We start from the raw sequence: 18511 nt of genomic DNA, 5'->3' as shown, positions 1-18511 counted from the left end.
TGTTAGGGGAAGCGACCTTGCTCACCTCTGTCACCGATAGTGGCATGGCTGCAGTCAACAGTCCACGATATCGGAGGAAGCGATATCGCGCACTTCTGTATTGATCGCATCGATGTTTACGCACCCGGAGCGTCACCACTGAGATGGCTAGAGTCACCACGCACGATGTCAGGGAAAGCGTCTTCAATCACGTTGGTGTTATCGGGTGATGTTAGAGCCTCAATATCCATCGCATACTCTCACAACATGCTAGCAGCGTCATTACACTTCCTGCCCCTACCTTTCTTCCGTGAACGGCCAAAATGATACTTAGCTCAGAACATTTTCGCACCGTCAGGCATCGCGAACCGCATGATAACAAAAGCAATATCCATGAGGCTCCCTAGCCAATCAAAAACTGCCATTATGGTCACATGTTTCAAGTAACCGATAGAAGTAGGCGCTGCGCATCATTTTTGTTGTTGCTTTCATCGGTTCCTCGTATTGCTCAGGGCCGCTTACTGAAAAAAATAAAAGGCTGGAAATGTGACCTTTCAAACAAGACCAAAATGGCACCAGTGGGATGCGTAGTTCCCTTGTTGCAGGCGGCTGAAAAAGGATGGCCTCAACTTAAAGGTCCGCGAGCGCGTAATTGCTGCCATTAACGAGTATAACACGTGAAATAAACAAAATTTTGTAGCCAAAATTTGCAGATCGGTGCAGAAAAGTCTCGGGAACACGAAAGAAATGACTGAAAATGTGATTTTTGATTCGATTTTCGGTTTTCAGTCGCCGCGTCCCCCCTTAAGTGCAGCCCCAATTTTTAAACATTACCACCAGTGGTAATGTTTAAAAATTACTACTAATTACGACCAGGTTCAGGGAATAAATGTAAGTTACTGACATCCTATTAGAAACCAAGGACAAGAAATGGGCATAGGCAGGAAATGTTGTGCAAAGGTAAGATAGCCGGTGGTCTCTACAGGTAATTGACTGGAGGGCAGGAAAGCCTAACAGAGATGGCAGAAAGTTAGGTGGGCGAATGAGGTAAGCCAGCCGAAGCTGCCACAGGACCAGCTTCAATGGAGAAATATAGGAAAGGCTTTTGTCCTGCTAAGATATGGTCGATCTGATGATGGCCAAAGCGCAATCTGTCTTTTGCTTCTGAACAAACGTCAACACAGGTAGGAAACATCAACGTAGCCAGAGGGTGGATGTTCACCGAGACCACAAAGTGGAAGGAACGTCTACTCACCGATGTAGTCATTCTGACCAAAGAGGGCTCTGCGTTCACACCAGGCATCCTTGGGAGCATAGATGGGTTGCGTGCCAAGCTTCTGTGTCTCCTTGGGCAGCCGCGGCAGGTAGCCTGGGAGTTGCAGCAGCGTCACAACAAGGGAACTCACGGCCAATCATGTCCTACCATAAAGTGCAGCTAGTTTTACAGAAAATTGAGCGAGGAAAAAACTGACAATGCATAGAGATATTGATGTCAAGGTGGATAGACAATAAGTATATCCCCTCTTGAATGTGGGATAGCGGGAGGCGCCATGAGAGGAGACATTCTTCTTTTATTTATTGTAAGCAATGTTTCAAAACTACAAAAGCACAATATAGAGATTTGTCCTTTTCATAGACAAATGCCACTGATCTTTACATTACATATGAAGCATGAATCCTGCCCCTCAAGAAGATCTAAGACACGCACTTTACCGTCATTATCTCTAAACCACTGGCCTTACCAGACTGGTTATGCCTGGCTCGATTCCTGGGTATATACTGGCAAGTGAACACAGGGTCGTTCCTACAAGCGACAGCTGTTAAGCCCTCATCTGCAGCTAATACAGTGTCAGTGGCATAATGCACTAGGTGCAATGCGTCACACTCATTGACAAGGATGAAGCGATGCCATGCCATGATGAATTTTCAGAACAAGAACGGCGCCTAGGCCAACGCTGCTTCCGTCGGTATAAATTTCTGTCTCTGCATTTTTATCGAAGTGCCCGAGTACAGGAGGAAACTGTAAGCGGCCCTAAAGTTCCTTGAAAGCATCATATTGCGGAGCTTCTCATTTAAAAGGTACGTCAGCCTTTGTCAGCTACGTCAATATGTTCGGCGATGTGCGAAAAATTCTGGACAAATCGCCGATGGTAAGCTCACAGCACAAGGAACGTCATGACAGCACATCACGCTGATCTGATCAGAATGATGTCACCCGTGACATCACCAGGCATCCGTTACAGCCCATCCATGGTGCTAATGACTTTGTAGCTGCACAACTGGAAGAGGCATCATAAACCCTTGTAAACAACTGCTAAAAATTCGAGAACGCAGCAGCATTTTGCGCTGCGCTATGTAATTTGACAATAATTTTTCTGCACACTGAAAGGGAGGCTACATGGGTGCAGCATCCGTAATGGACACCTGACACATTGGTTTCCTATTCAGAACTTCACTCCATCAATGGACCAGATGGCGCCATCTACTGAAGCTCTCGGCCACTAGACACACCTGGCAAATCGGTTGTCACCGAGAAAACTTCCTTCCCCCCGACTTTTGATGTTGATAGTTGCCAGTTGGGTAAGAAGCATGCCTTGATTAACAACTACATTGACAATACTGTGTTTTAAGAGGAAACCAATAAGTGCAGGCGGGGACAACGTTCCGTTACATGGGAAGAAATGGCACCTGTCAGCTCCGTAGCTCACACTCCATTCCCCCCCCCCCCTCTCCCCCTCAGAAATCATCGCAGGATATACCTCTCGCTGAAATAAGCATCACGACATGGGGTTAACATCCAGGCTATATATATCTTTCCTTTTTTACTTTGAACACTGAACTTACTTTGGTTCTTGCTAAACAGACTTCTCGGAGCCAACACACTGAGGGCTTTACTCCTAGCACAAGCTGTCACACATACAGTTGAATAAATTTGCGCTTTTTCATACAGTGCATGCAAATATTAAAAACACTGCAACAAAGAGCAAGATGATGTGAAAAACAATGCTTTGCACAGTGGTTTGCACTGTAGGCCACAAAGCTACTGCGCAGGTAACAAGGGGCCTTTTCAGACATAACACCAAACATGTCATAAAAAAGAGTTGGGCCTTAAACCAATATCGAAAAATGAAAAATGCTAAGAATATATCGCGAAATTAGTTTGCGAAAAAGGTGAGCAATCCAGGCATGCATGGCACAGTCCTGCCTACATTCTCAAGACAGGCTGTGATATTCTGAGCATCACAGCCGAGTGCAAGCAGTCAAAGCTTATAATAAACTATGCAAGGAAGCCAGAGTCACGATGATGATACTGGTTAAACAGCGGTTAGCTGAATGGGCAAGCAAGCATAATACTAGCCATTGTTCGACCACAGTTCACTCTACATCAACAAGAGCAGGCCTAAGTCATGACAGTCCTTTTCCCCTTAGTTCCTGCCTACATTCTCAAGACAGGCTGTGATATTTTGAGCATGTCCTATGACCTAGTAGTGCCACGGTGTTGTTGTTACGATCGAGGTTCAAGCTGAGATTCATGTTGTTCCTGCAGCGGTCGATGACAGGAACTAAACGGGAGCCGGCGAGCGACAGTCCTCAATGGCTCTGAGGCAGCAGTGACGACGATGGGATTGCTATCTGTATCCTACGGCGGTGGACAACCCATCTTTGGGGCGGAAACAAGCTACCTATTGATGCCTTAATCCTACTTAGCGCCACAGTAGCGACAAGGCAGCCATCATTTTTGTTGGTGGAATCAAAGACATGCTGTCAAACAGTCTTAATGGAGCTAAGGAAGGGTGCAATAAACCTCGCTTGCAAACGTTCCAGGCAGGTGTACGACTGCTGAGAAGAAAAACCGGACAATGTCCTGCGCTGACGACTGACTTCTCGGATCTTTTTGGAAGATGTGTGAGGAGATTCGAGTACCACCTCTGGCTGTCGGCAGATCCTTAAATGATCATGTGCGTCTCCTATGATTGGACTGTGCGGAATGAACTATATTTCTCAACTAGAGAAGTGAGGACAACCAATTGTATTTAAGCGATGGAAATTGTCTCCGCCAGCACCTCTGTTCTCCCCTGTCAACTTCCACATACTTCAATCACTGTGTAAAAAGTTGTACACAGTCGCTTCACTTTTCCTCCCTAGTTGCTCTTATCTCGACGTCCTGTCTCCTCATGGCTGCACTGCCGTGAAGAACCTGAGATCACATCACTTCCTACTATGAAAAAAAAAAAGAAAAGAACTGTCACACCCCCTTGTGGTTAGCTAGCATTCCGCACAAACTGACAGTGCTCAATGCTCTGGCATGGTATGAGCAAAAGAATGCTATTTGCTGATGTCCCAAGTTGCCTAAAATCATCATCATCATCATCAACAGCCTGACTATACCCACTGCAAAGCGAAGGCCTCTCCCATATTTCTCCACTTAACCCGGTCCTGTGCTAGCTGCATTCACTTGACCCCTGCGAACTTCTTAACCTCATCCGCCCACCTAACTTTCTGCCGCCCCCTGCTACGCTTTCCTTCCCTTGGAATCCAGTTTGTTACCCTAAGCGACCATCGGTTATCCTCTCTTCGCACTACATGTCCTGCCCATGCCCATTTCTTCTTCTTAATTTCACTAGAATGTCGGTAACCTGAGTTATTTCTCTGACCCACTCTGCGCGCTTCCTATCTCTTAATGTTACCCCTACCATTTTTCGTTCCATAGCCCTCTGAGTTGTCCTCAACTTAAGTAGAACTCTCTTGGTTAGCCTCCACGTTTCAGCCCCATAGGTGAGTACAGGGAAGATGCAACTGTAATATACTTTCCTCTTTAGCGATACCGGTAAGCTGCTAGTCATAATCTGTGAGTGCTTTCCAAATGCGCTCCATCCCAATCTTATTCTTCTTGTTATTTCTTTTTCATGGTCCGGATCTGCGGTTACTACCTGTCCTAGATAGACATATTCGCCTACTGCTTCCAGTACTTCGCTACCTAATGTAAACTGCTGTTCCTTTCCGAGGCTGTTGAACATTACCTTAGTCTTCTGCATATTAATTTTCAAGCCTACATTTCTACTTTTCCTGCCTAGGTCACCAATCAATATTTGCAGTTCATCCCCCGAGTTGCTTAGCAAGGCAATGTCATCAGCAAATTGCAGATTACTGAGGTATTCTCCTTCTACCTTTATCCCTAACTGCTCCCATTCCAAGTCTCTGAATACTTCTAAGCAAGGTGTGAATAATACTAGGGAGATTGTGTCTCCTTGCCTAACACCTTTCTTTATGGGAATTTTGTTACTTTCTTTATGCAGAACTATAGTTGCTGTGCAGCCACAAGATATATCTTCCAGCACTTTCACGTACGGCTCGTCTACCCCCTGATTTCGCAATGCCTGCATCACCGCCAAGGTTTCAACTGAGTCAAATGCTTTTTCGTAATCAATGAATGCTATGTATAAGGACTGGTTATATTCCGAGCAATTTTCTATTATCTGATTGATGGTATGGATGTGATCGATAGTAGAGTACCGTTTCCGAAAACCTGCTTTAACCTTTGCTTGATTGAAGTCTAAGGTTGCCCTGATTCTATTAGCGATTACCTTAGTAAATACCTTATACGTAACAGACAGTAAGCTGATTGGTCTGTAATTTTTAAGATCCTTAGAGTCCCTTTTCTTATGAATGAGGATAATGTTTACATTCTTCCATGGTTCCGGTACCGTCGATGACATCAGGCACTGCCTAAAATACTATGCCTAAAAATAGTACACGAGAAAGTGGCCTTGAAAACTTCGCTCGAATAATGATTCAGCAGCTAAAAAGAAATCTAAATTTGTTCACGACGTAAAGCCAGCACAATCTAGCAGGCCTGAAAAGAACCTTCCAGAATATTGTAAAGCAACTTTCAGCAGAAGTTGTGTATCCAAGTTAGTAAGGGCGCTAAGAGAACTGTAAAAATTCGACACTTCAACGAGCCCTCCCAAACAAAAAACCCTCTACCGAAGCTGAAAAAATTATGCTCTGTACGAAGGAGCCAAAGCTTGAGGAATCGCAGCAAAAGCTCGTTCAACGCGATTCGTCTCGGCAGAGCTGACAGAAAATGAAAAAAAAAAAAAAGATCTTCCTTTTCCTCAACATTCCATTGCCCCTAATTATTGAGTGGTAACCCTTACTTCTACCCTTACCTCTCACAACAAAACTGGCAAACAGCTGGTACGTCCAAGCGTTGATGTGACAGCAGCAGCAATAGTGTGCCGCGACAAAAGGCACAGGAAATGATGAACATGATGAGTTTCCATACCATGTACAAAGCACAGCGCGGTGGGAACATTGCAAATATGTTACAAAATAAAGATAAAAGGAAGAGAACCGAAGGAAGCAGGCAGCTAATAAGAAGCTCCCACCTGGAGGATGTAGGGGGCTCTCGTACCCGTAGCGGCGGATGTACTTCCTCCGTTCCCAGAATCGTACCGACATCTGGAGAGGAGTCCGAGCCACAAGGCGCTGAAGAGCCGAGTGCAGTATAGTGCTCATTGCTGGTACTTCTGCAGAGAGGAGGGCAAACAATGATTGCTCAATAAATCCAGGTGTGGCCGGCCCTGTTAGTAAAGCCAAAGATCTGGACAGTGCACTGTCTCAAGGAGTGTATTACATTAGGAGTATTTACATGGGCACCTTTAACCAGGGTTAAGTAAACTGCAGTTACACGTAACTATAATCAGCCACGTTCACACGGCAAGCCTTGTTTCCCTATGCATCGTGCTTTTTACCCACTCTTGCATTTGCCCCTAGCAAAGAAGTATTTGTGAAATAAATAAAAACCTCACAAGTAGGTTCAGGAACAAATCCCTGGAAACTGCTCATGTGTTCAACAGAAAGCTTTAAGAGAAACAATCATCCCACCCCCCCCCCCCCCCCCCCATTTCAATTCCAGAAAAATATTTTTTCTGCCGAAGTAGCATTGACAGGTCTCCATCAGAATGTTAGCTCTCCAATAGAAAACATCTGAAATTTTGATACAAAAACTTTCTTACATATTGACAAACAAGTCAGAAAGCACTGATTTTCATTCGGTGGCTGGATGATGCATTGCGTGCCCGAAAGTGAAGCCATCAGCTGTCGGAACCAGTGTTGTCAATTCAAAATCCACAACAAGTAGCCCCAAAACCTGGTAAAAACTGCCACATTTAATACCTGCATTAAAAGTGAGGACATGGCTACTACCCAACGCTGTGCTGTGTTCTGGCAAACATGAGTGCCTGCTAAAGGTATGATACTGTTTTCCCAACGATGGGTATCAAGAACTGTTTCACACTGAATTGAATAGAGTACCTCGTTGACCGTCTGTACTCTGTAAATAATGTACAAAGCTCCCCCTGTCCTTTCTTCCTATGGCTCCCCTCTCTACTTCCCCTTGCTATCTTCTCCCTATACCCTTTTCCTTCCCGCCGGCCGCAGCTCAAGTGCTTCAGTTTTTTAGATAGCAGTTGCCGCGGCCGGCAATACTCTTTTCCTTCTTTTTTATTATTAAAAAAAAAATAAATAAATCAACCACTACCACCACCATGCCTCAATGGGCTTTCTTGTGCAGTGAACCTAAAACAGTACTTGTCCTGTGTTCTACTTCCTCATCGGCCCGTCTCACAAGCTTTGCACCTGGTGACTAACCAAAAATTATTCTGCATATATCTGTGGATGCTGCGGTATAAACATGACCGTGCAATGAGTTAGGGTAAAAGTGTACGTCTGGTAGCTTCACAATGTCATAAAGCAAAAAACATCTCCGCATCGCAGTGACGTGGCAAGACACCGTCTGCCTGCAATTCACGAGTATCTGGATTTACCCTGTCATCATAGACCTGTTCTTATGTGAAAATTTGGTTTCAGGATGATCTTAGCCTCATCAACATACCATTAGAACTTTTTTAAACTTCAGTGATCATAACCAGACCAGCACATAGTGTATTACCCTTTTACAGCAGCACAGTGAAACCTGCGTGCCTTTTTTCCTCAGAATCTGTCAAATTAGATGGTTTTCCAAATTATGCTCTATTTCTTTATAGCAATAAATATTACACAAGAACTGACCAAAGAATACAGATGAAAAGATGAAAAACTGTCACTATTTCATGACTGAAGTACACAGTCGACACCCTGACTTCTGGAGCAAGCCATCCAACTTCTGGCACTTCTCCTCGTGCCAAACTAAGAAAGCGGGAATGTGGCATGCACTCACCTGGAAAAGAACAATGCCGGAAGCTGTGACATCGAAACCTCAGAATGTATGAAATGAATATTCTGTAGAATAATTCCCTGTTTCAAGGATGCACACAGAGCAATATGTCTAGGAAAGAAAACATCAGTACTGCTGGAAAAAGTGCCTCCAGTGTCGCAATTCAGTTACATATTTGTTGCATTCACTAGTAGAGGTGACATGAGTGTCAAGGGTTAAAGGCAGCCATCAAGCATATGTGGATGACACAACTTTGACAAAAATGTTAGGTTCGCTAACAAGAGTATCAGCCAGCCTCCTTCTAGTGCTGTTTCACATAAACTATGCAAGGCACCACTCAAGAGGCCTTGGGTTGAATTCCTTTGGGTGCCGACTCGGCTGCAGAGACTTGGTATGTTAAAGTCAGCGTTGCCCTCACTGATATATTGCAAACAGAGTCACGGGAAATCAAATAACTAAAGCTACACACAGGTAGCTAGGAGGAACGGGCATCACACGTCCGCTTGAAGAAACTGCAATCGATAAGTAGAGGCCAGACTGATAGGCACTAGAAAAGCATGTTTTAGGTACCAAAACTGCTTATAAGTACATTTTAAGCATGGAAAGGGCAGGAGTGCACATGATAATGTTTGTGAAGATCCATGCACAATAACTGCTGGAAAGTAAAGCAAGAAAAAAAAAATCTGTGATCTTAAGAAAGGTGCTGACCAAGTGGCCGAAAATTCACATGCTTAAACAGGACTACAGCAGCAGACTTCCCTGGCATAAAAAATCTTTGGAGGAAACAGCATTATGAGCTCTTTAAAATGCAGTCACACCCACATGTAATGGCTGCAGTTATAAGAAATGCTCACTTGGTACGAATGAACAAGGATTGGGGCTACCATCAAAAAATATATTAGAGCTATGGCACGGCAACTCAGCTAAAGTTAACTGAAGCTATACCACACAGTATTGAAGAGTGGGGATACCCAGAGACTCGACATTACAGCCTAAAGACACTCGCTTTCCACCAATGTGTAGACCAAAGAGCTCTCCCAGGAACCGCACCCCCTTCCCCCTCTCCCCCAAAATTGCTGACCTTCCCATTAAATAGCAAGAGATGCAAAAAAGACCTGCTTCAATGTAAACATCTGTGCACACATACCTCAGTTGGGCAAAGTATCTATTGTGGAAGAAAGCAAACAAGTGGTACGTTCGAGAAACGGGAAGCACTGAAATGGAATACGGCCAGCGATTGACCACCATAGACGATTTGGGGTCTCTGGGAGTCGGTATCTCTGCCATCTGCTCCATTGCCACACAAAGGCAGCACACAGACAGGAGACATGCAGTAAATACTTGACAGAAATGATCCACTACACTACCTTTGTCGCTGCTGCCAAGCGTGGGCTTGACTCAAAACTAAAATGCATTCGAAATGGGATTCGAAAGCAAAATAAGACTGTGTCGTCAGAGTCCATTTAGACAAAACAGGTTGTATTGGTGCATCAACATCAGAGATAGCCATGTGCTAAAACAACAAAATTATATGCATTGTCAAACAAGTAATTTCTGCTCAAATAGGAAATTGGTGTGGTTACATGTAGAAATATAGGCATTTGCCTAAAATCCCGTCTTAATAGTCACTAGCATAATTACACCAAAGTATACACTGAGAAAGAGAAATTGTCGCCTGGCTTACAGCAGTTTGGGAAGAGCTGCCCAGATCTGCCTCGTGCAAGCCTGCATTACTTGCAGAGCATCATTAGCAGCGTCAAAACATGACAGCCGTAGCTGTAGGCGTAACAGTCAACAAAAGACAGAAATAGTGAAGAGGCGCTGCGATAACACTGTACAGAGCAATGCCGTCGGTTCAACTCTCGATCCTGGCGCTGTACTCGCACCAGCGAATGAACAAGAAAATGCAGTCAAGCTGCGCGACCGAAATTTGTCAAAAACAGCTTCATACTATCAGACGGCAGGAGCGAGTTAAACTATGATAGTCTACTGTACCTAGGAGTGCACATAATGCACATCCCTTCACTCTGGCGGGAGATTACGCCAAGCGCCTTTTACACGATCACTACGCACTTAAACTGCGACGAAACAGCCTAGTACACTGTCTTTACAATTGCGCAAACTGCAATACTGGCTCTGCTTTCGTACGGCTGCAAGTTATGGAGCCCGGACATTTAACAAGCAAACGGGTACAATGAAGGTAAGAGACTTTCGCTAGGAGCCTTAGCACCTCATGCTTCGAGTAGTTTTCGAAAAGAAAAATGTACGCGGCGATCACAAATGGTCGAAAATGAGCGATTTCTCGATCTTGTCATGCATCATTTTTTTTTCTTTTTTTCCCCCAATAATCGGCCAATGTTGTTTCTTGACTGCGTTATGGTTGAGAGTACAAAGTTTTCCCCGGCCACAGCGGACGACGCACACATGCGAGTCAAGAACGACGCTTGCCACTAAGCAATGTGTGGTATAAATGAAGCAGATGCTGGCTGGCTTACCTTGTTGCTAATTCCAAGCACTGAGGGTCAAAAACCTGTGAGTTAATAAATCCCACCGGCCAGTATATCCTCGATTTATAACGTTTCACCTGAGCACCATACTAACCATACCATGCAATCATAAGGCGGTCGCCATCTTTGCTACGCGGGTTTCCATTTTGTTGTTGTGGAGGATCGTGCTGTTGATAGGTAATTATAGAAAAAGTGACTATTTCATAATAAAAAAATTACAGTGTTATTAGCTTAAGAATAATTTTGCTTTTAATGTATTATTACGCAAAATGTAAAATTCAAAACCAAAACTAAAAAGTTTCGGTTTCGATATGGTTTCGAAATTTGTGCACAGGAGCGTAGAATGTGGGTTTCAAATTGGCTAGTTGGTGTTTCACATCGTAATTCATCGTTGCACTTTTCAGAAGCCGAGCGAATAATGACCAAGCGTAGATAGTGCAAGGTTAACCGGGAGTAAATGTCTAAAATTATTATTGATCGATAAGCAGGGTTTCCACCTCGTGCAATTGAATGAAAGCCCAAGTGTCGGTAAGAAATATCTCTCAGTAGGTGGGGACGCGAGATGGAGGAAACAATGAGCCGCTTATCCGTGCTTCCAATAACGCAGAAAGTGGGAAGAGGACTGGAAGGCGCGGTCATCGAACGCTGTAACATCCATGACAACGTACAAGCTTCCAATGCATTATATGTTACGACGTACGTTTTTGTGGACCCAGTTTAATTACGTACTGCACATTCTGTTCGTGGAAGATTCCCTGCGCTTTTCGATCTCCACATCCAACTGCGCAGTACCGGCAGCGGTGACGCAGGTCTTGCAAGACAACAAGAAAAGGGCAGAGCCATTGAGTGACTTATTCTTAATCGTCCCCTTCAGATGGTGCGAACCGTACATAGGTGCAGGAATTGTTAGCTAACATTTTATTGTCATTCGAAAAAAAAAAAAAACAGAAACGTAGATGCTTATATTGGAAATTTTGTCGTCCGATTACGTTTGTACCCAGCTGTACAAGTGCCACCAATTGGAAAAGAAAGGGGAAAGGGCAGAGCGGATAATACCTAAACATTTTCACAAAGATGTGTCCCTCGGTCGAACCGTAAATGAAATGTTTCCTTTAGCGAAGCGTACACCTCGCTTTATTAATTGTTTAAGTAGTCAAGTAAGTTTTCTTCCCGCAACGCACGCACGCACGCGCACGCACACACACACACACACACACACACACACACACACACACACACACACACACACACACACACACACACACACACACACACACACACACACACACACACACACACACACACACACACACACACACACACACACACACACACACACACACACACACACACACACACACACACACACACACACACACACACGGTTAAGTTGGAAAAGAGGGTGCAGTAACTATAGCGCACAATTGGCACCAACTTTTCCCAGGTACGTATTATATATGTCTCTGGTCCGAATCCCTATCGCAAACTAGCCTCCATTTTGCCTAGCTGATGGATGCTCTTTTGGAGGCAAAATGGTAACCCCCTGAGCGCTGCACAAAAAACGGTTGCGTCACAATATTGACACAAAATCAAGTACGTGTTATCGATGCCATTTTTCCCGATTCTGAGCTTTATAACGACGGTTCTTCGACTGGACAATCTTTATACGCTTAACAGCGCCTTTGTAAACCACGGTGCTACACTAAACTAGTTCTCCGTATGGTGCGCTGACGAGAGAATACACGTGTGGCGTGTTGGTATTAAGTGCACACTTCGCAGTGTGCACTTTATTTCGCAGTATGCGAAATTCGACCAGTGCCAGCATGTCAGCACGTGTACAGCCTGTCACCCAAGTGAAAATTCTCACTGGTTTAAGGAACAAATTCCAGTTAATACCAGCTGCTTCCCAGTTTGATAACAATTAATCCCGACTGGAATTCAGAGGAGAAAGCTTCACTTTGGTCTCCACATTAAAAAACGAAATAAGATGAGCACTCATTGTCTTTATGTATTCGTTCAATGTTTATAATACAGATAACAAACACCGACTAGCTTTCGATTCTTTTCAAATATGTCTCAGTTTATTCGGAATTTGTGAGTGGGTGCAAGGCCACGCTGCGGGCATGAGTCGAACTCATTTATTCTTCTAGCGCCTCGGGGTCACGGGTCGACTTGCCTTGTAATGTATCCGAGAGTCAAAGCAGGCGAAACAGTGTGCACTGAAAAACAAGAAAAACACACATGTTGATGCGGTCAGATCTCCCGTGGGAATTGCACAGCTTCTTAGGTACACAGCATCGAAACACCTTGGTCGAACGATAATTTAAAAATAAACTAGTCGCTTTTGCGCCGTAAAACCCCGTATAACAAACTATAACTGGTAAAACTAAACGCTGAAATAATCTTACCCTATAATATTGTTGCAGTTGGCATCTTCAAGCCTAAAATCTTGATTTTCTTTTTTTTTTTTGCTTCTAATCGCTTCGTTTGCTTCTATACTTCCTACCTTCCCCTCATATTTTCTTGTATATTTTGACACGCATTTCTTTGTTCATGAAAGGGTCTTTTCTAAACTTTTCTGTGCTTTTTGATGAGTCATGCTTAGTCATTTTGGGGGGAGTCCTTCCCGCGGCAGCCACCTTCCAGCCTCTCTCTCGTCTTCCATGCAAATGGAGCGGGAACTTTATACTCTCCAATTTGCCACCTGCGAACCATGGCAGGCGGCTTCGTTGGTTCACAGGAAGGGAAAGACGCAGTATCTGTCACACGTTTTTCTGTGGACACCTGAACCGCGCCGTAGGGGAAGGTGGGAGTGAAGGTGGAAAGAGAGAAAGAGGAGCTGTAGTGGAGGGCTACGGAGTGATTTCGACCACCTGGGGATCTTTAACGTGCGCTGACATCGCACAGCTCACGGACGCCTCTTGGTGAGCTGTGCGATGTCAGCGCACGTTAAAGATCCCCAGGTGCACCAACCAAGCCACACCACTGTGTGGGACGCCACTTTTTGTTTGGTTGGTTGGTTTGTGGGGTTTAACGTCCCAAAGCAACTCAGGCTATGAGAGACGCCTTAGTGGAGGACTCCGGAAGTTTCGACCACCTGGGGTTCTTTAATGTGCACTGACACCGCATAGCACACGAACGCCTCTTCGTTTCGCCTCCACCGAAACGCATCCGCCGCGGTCGGGTTCGAACCCGGGTACTCCGGCACAGTAGTCGGGCGTCTTATACCACTGCACCACACCGGCGGGGCACTTTTTGTTTGAGATGGGATTTCCCATGCTACCGCATTATCAATGCAGTATTCTCGCAAATGTCAAATCGACTCTAACACTATATCACGCAGACGCGCCTGCAGTTGGAAGTATACACAACGCTTCGCGAGAGCATGCGTACGAGGTCGACAAAGCACGCAGTTATGAACTTAACTCATTGAATTTTGGCATCGTATTTAAAATGGGTGGAACTATTATATTTAGCAAGCTGTGCGATGTCAGGTTTGGTTAAAGAACCCCAGGTGGCGGGAATTTCTGGAGCCCTGCACTACGGCGTCTCTCATATCCTATCTCATAGAGTGAATTTGCTTTGGGACGTTAACCACCGTAAGCCAAACCAAGCTATTACAGTTACTTTCAATTTCATTGTGATGTTTTAACACAAAGTAATATGCCGTTCCAGTGCAGCATATAATGCTACAGCAACACATGACTATTTTATTGCACTATTTTGTTGCTTGTGCGCCACTTGCTGACGACTGCGTGCGATTGAGTGCAGGCGCGGGCGGAATAATTCATGCAGAAAGAAGAGGCTGTAAACGGAAGATGCATACAAAAGCCAACCTCATCAGCTAAAATCCTATCTCAGCCGAACTCATTAAACTGGAATAGTTATATAAAAGCGAGGATGTCCTCACCTCTGTCTCTTCCCACGGAGCAAATTCTTATTTCTTGCACTTGTCGCAGGGACATCCCCCGGAGGCACACTTGCACTGCGTGGTGCAGATGCACTTGGGGTCTGTTGAAAGGGAAATAACAGATATAAGGGTAGCTATGAAAATAAAAAATTCACTCGTATAGTGAAGACTCGGAGATGGACGTCATCGAAAGGACTGAGAAAGCACGCACATATGTGAGCTCAGCCCCTTGGCATGCTCAATCGTTCGAAATTGAGGCGCTATAGTCGACATAAGCGTACGGAGATCGTGCATAGGTTGTTAATTCTGCGGACTAAAGATCAGATTTAACGCACTGAGAATAAACTCTATTTTTATACGGGAGCAGGAAAAGTGACGTGCAGTAATGTAGCAAGTTGTGAAATATTCAAAGTACATTAAAGTCCCTGTATCGATGTTCACTTCCGCGACGGAAAAGCAGGGGGTAACGAAAAGGGTTGAAATTACTCAAACCACGAATATTCATACTGCATTATGTATTCCGTTAACGCCAGTCAAAACATTTGCAAATAAGAAATAGTCTCGTGCACAAATAGCGTTCTTATACCATTAGGATGCATTACATCGTTGCATGAATATACGCCGGCGTACAATTGCACCAGAAATCCTGCCATAAATTTGACGATAACAAAATAAACTTCGCCTCAAGTTCGGGAATTATTCAAGACCAGATCACTGAGGTTTAAGTGGCCTGGTTAATTATCGCCGCTGCATTGAGAAAAGAGGCAGGAATACACCGCGACTTACCTCCACACTTGCAGGCGCGATCCATGGTAGTTGAATGAAGTATAGATTCTTCCGCTCTTGGTGCTGGGAGTGAACTTGTCGCTGGTGCTAAGGTTTGAACTGCGCGCCGCAGCTTTTATTACCCGTTTAGAGCCGGCGTAGTGCCGTGTGCAACGCGCGCCTGATTGGCCCTCGCCTTATAAGTGCCGTGAGCACATGAAGCGTGCCGTGTGCAGAAGCTGCAGCCAATGGAATTCGGCGCTTGGCGGCAATCTTGGTGGAATCGCTGAATAGATAGCGAAAAGAGTTACCAATGCTACTCTCCTCTATTAGAGCAGCATTCCGAGTCTAGCAGTGGTCGTTGCCGCAGCGCGTCGCGTCAGTTGATGTACCGAATTCTGACTGTCCGAGCAGTTGCAGTCAAGATGGGCGGGATGGGCAAGAGGGTTATGAAGAGGTAGAATCGTAGAATACCACACGGTCGCACGTGACGGGTTACCTGACAAGTACGACCTAACATGTGATGCTGGCAAATATGGGTTCTTTTCCAACAAGCATATAATTCTAGCGCCAATTACCTTGATGGAAACATTTTAACGACTATAAATGCAAAGGGCACTAAAATATTTCTCTTCACTGGCGTTACCTCCACTAAATTACTAAATGTAAAGTGCCATATTGTCCCCAGAGTTTGCCGCTTTGACTTTTGTACAGTGAACTAGAACGTTTCGCAATTCCAGTTCATTGTAGCTGCAAGCACTCACTACTTGTAAACAAGGTAGGAGTATTGGCTTTCAATGAAGGGAACCGTAATGAACCGTTTTCTTCGTTTTGAAATACTTTTTCTAAAACATTAGCGACGTGTTGCGATGTCAGCTGGTGGCGGCGTACTGCGCTCATGATCAGCGCGTGTGCCCTGATTGAGAAGAGTGGTTTCACTACATTTATTATATATCCGCGGCCTGTTTCGCTCAAGCGCGTCATTCCCATTGGCTGCAGCATTTGCACCCGGCTCGCTTTACTTGCACACGGTACCGATAAGGCCTGGGCCAATCAAATACGCATTGCACACGTTCCTATGGCGGCTCTAAAATTGGGTATAAAAGACGCGGCGCGCGGTTCAAAAACACGATCAGCGAGACGCCGGCTTCGTTGGAATAAAACCGCGGTAAGAAGACCAACTCCTTCTTCAGGACCATGGAGCGAGCTTGCAAGTGTGGAGGTGAGTTGCAAAAAATATCTTTGTCTCTTGATAAGTACGGATGCATTGCTACCCATGCCACTTGCTCCGGTAAGGCCGATTTTTAAACTGAAACAAATTTCAGTTAATGGCTTTCGTTCCATACTTAGGTTATTTTTTTTTGTCGCTTCTAAGTTTGTCTCCTTGCCAAAAACAAACTAGCTTAATAGCCTGCAACAATTTTTTTTCACAGTATCCTTTGTGAGTTTAATTAGACACAGGTGTACCAATCTTTCTTCTAATGAGTAAAACCGCAGACCTTTACTTGCAAGCTCCTAGCGTGTCCACCTTTGGCGAAGTTTAGGGAATACCGTATTTTTAGTGGTATAACTTCAAGCATCTTCGAAAATTAAAAAAAACAAAACAAAGAGATTGATTACCTTCTTTCAGAAAAGTGCATGCGCTATCCAAAGGCCACGTTCTCAGGTGTCATATCGTCCACTGTAAACCTAATTCTCTGCATGATGTATCATACCTGCTACCCATCACGTTTTCGTAAGCTCCATAGTTGCTGGCTCACTGGTGCGAATGGGAGAGCTGCGCAGGTTTTGAGAGGGTATACTCTCCAGTTCAATTTTCAGCTGAAGACTATCCTGCACACTTCGAATATGCAAGATGATTCGTTTAACTTTTACAGTTATCAAAATAGGGATAGATTCGTACATGTTGTATGTCTTTTCAAGTCGATTATGCGACAAGTTCGACTTTAAGTATGTGATATAGCTCGATATTTGCACGCATCTCTACCTAAAATAACTGCATTTTTGTTATTTTAGGGGCAAGTTTTTATTGCAAATTTGAAAATGTTCAACGTGGAAGGTGCTCACTGTTTTTAAAATTTCCTTATTGGCAACGAGGTTGGAAATACTGAACATCAAAAAAGCGCATTTTGCAGCTCACTGAGCTGCCGTTCCGCCGTTGCACATTTGTGAAATGGTATCGCCGTGCATATTATCGCCATCGAAATCACGTTACCCGCTTCTGCATCATAAAAACGCTAAGGACGTCTGTGTTTGTGCGAACGATGCCATGTTATACATATGCAACGTTTGTAAACCTACTCAACGAGCTTACAAATGTGTATTTTCAAGATTCAAAGTTTCAAATTGCACTGACGATTAAGAAAATTTAGGGACTGAGCTCAAATTGGACGTTTAGGGCCGTCGATTTCGCAATATTATCTTACGTATTAAAATAGAAAAGGTTGATTCTAAATAACTGCAGCTGAACAATTGCCCAGTTCTAGCGTTCTGTCAAGCGCATAATGTATAATGTTCGCCTTGCTGTACAATCCGCCTGCAATGCCCTTATGGGCTTGTCGCTCCCAAAATTTAAAATAAACATGTGTAAACGTAAAAAAAAAATTACCCGGTGTCTCCTCCTTGCTATTCAGTTCGTATCTGCAAAACAAAATCGTACTCCTGTCCTGCACCTGCGATGCGCAGGTTTTCTGGGAAGAATATGAAGATCGCTGTTTTTCCTAGTCACCGGCAACTATAAGAGTTGCCGTCGCCAACCAGGTAACGTATGTTAAATTTCCTAGTTCACGTGTGGTTCCTGTGAATGCCACGCGCCTTTGCGTCAACGCCACGCTCGCTCTTTCTTTCAAATATTGACAGGCCACGCATAGCCAGTTCATTACAACGTATACATATTCTTCTTTCCTGCAGACCCCAAGTGCATCTGCACTACGCAGTGCAAGTGCGCCACCGGGGGATGTCCCTGCGACAAGTGCAAGAAGTAGATACATGTTAGAGGTATGTGGTTAAGGAATATCACGGAGACGTCGAAAATTCAGCTAGTACCCGATTATTGCCTCAAATTTGCTGGAGCCGTCTTATACATTACTATGTAAAGTGACATTGTGGCCGTTATAACTCTCGTTGAGATCT

The 18511-nt window shown here is 44.5% G+C and overlaps 2 protein-coding genes and 1 long non-coding RNA gene across 4 annotated transcripts in view; 1 reads left to right on the top strand and 2 right to left on the bottom strand.

The window, feature by feature from the left end:
- The window catches only part of mRpL51 (mitochondrial ribosomal protein L51), a 38421-nt gene extending 27581 nt beyond the window's left edge, over positions 1 to 10840 (bottom strand). The window contains exons 1-3 of one of the 2 annotated variants that reach the window (XM_084597602.1): positions 10693 to 10840; positions 6369 to 6509; positions 1235 to 1348 (exon numbers count right to left, since the gene is read on the bottom strand). In XM_084597602.1, the coding sequence (XP_084453728.1) occupies positions 1235 to 1348; positions 6369 to 6498 (244 nt within the window). In that variant the 5' untranslated portion in view covers positions 6499 to 6509; positions 10693 to 10840. Of the gene's footprint in view, positions 1 to 1234; positions 1349 to 6368; positions 6510 to 9881; positions 10043 to 10692 lie in introns of those variants that run through there. The other variant, XM_084597604.1, reaches the window with a different exon arrangement.
- Positions 10841 to 12763: 1923 nt separating this feature from the next.
- Positions 12764 to 16444, bottom strand: LOC146195000 (uncharacterized). Its single transcript, XM_084596696.1, has 4 exons — positions 16441 to 16444; positions 15401 to 15575; positions 14615 to 14715; positions 12764 to 12923 (listed from the first exon to the last, which is right to left on the bottom strand). The coding sequence occupies exons 1-4, from the start codon at positions 16442 to 16444 to the stop codon at positions 12865 to 12867; spliced, it is 339 nt and encodes a 112-aa protein (XP_084452822.1). The 3' UTR covers positions 12764 to 12864.
- The window catches only part of LOC146194999 (uncharacterized), a 2947-nt gene continuing 878 nt past the window's right edge, over positions 16443 to 18511 (top strand). Inside the window, exons 1-2 of the long non-coding RNA XR_014705936.1 lie at positions 16443 to 16601; positions 18290 to 18376. This is a non-coding gene — a long non-coding RNA (uncharacterized LOC146194999). The remainder of the gene's footprint in view (positions 16602 to 18289; positions 18377 to 18511) is intronic.

Source organism: Amblyomma maculatum, chromosome 3, assembly GCF_055883805.1.
Source record: "Amblyomma maculatum isolate TAMU_Amacu chromosome 3, ASM5588380v1, whole genome shotgun sequence".
NCBI lineage: Eukaryota > Metazoa > Arthropoda > Arachnida > Ixodida > Ixodidae > Amblyomma > Amblyomma maculatum.
The sequence above is the reverse complement of the archived record's forward strand: the minus strand, read 5'-3'. Positions and strand labels throughout refer to the sequence as shown.

What these genes read in the sequence shown, in the direction of transcription:
- LOC146195000 (XM_084596696.1), bottom strand. An exon ending in TCGCGCCTGCAAGTGTGGAG is followed by an intron (nt 14,716 to 15,400) that starts GTAAGTCGCGGT and finishes CCCTTTCAACAG; the next exon opens with ACCCCAAGTGCATCTGCACC. An exon ending in CTCCGTGGGAAGAGACAGAG is followed by an intron (nt 12,924 to 14,614) that starts GTGAGGACATCC and finishes CTTGTTTTTCAG; the next exon opens with TGCACACTGTTTCGCCTGCT.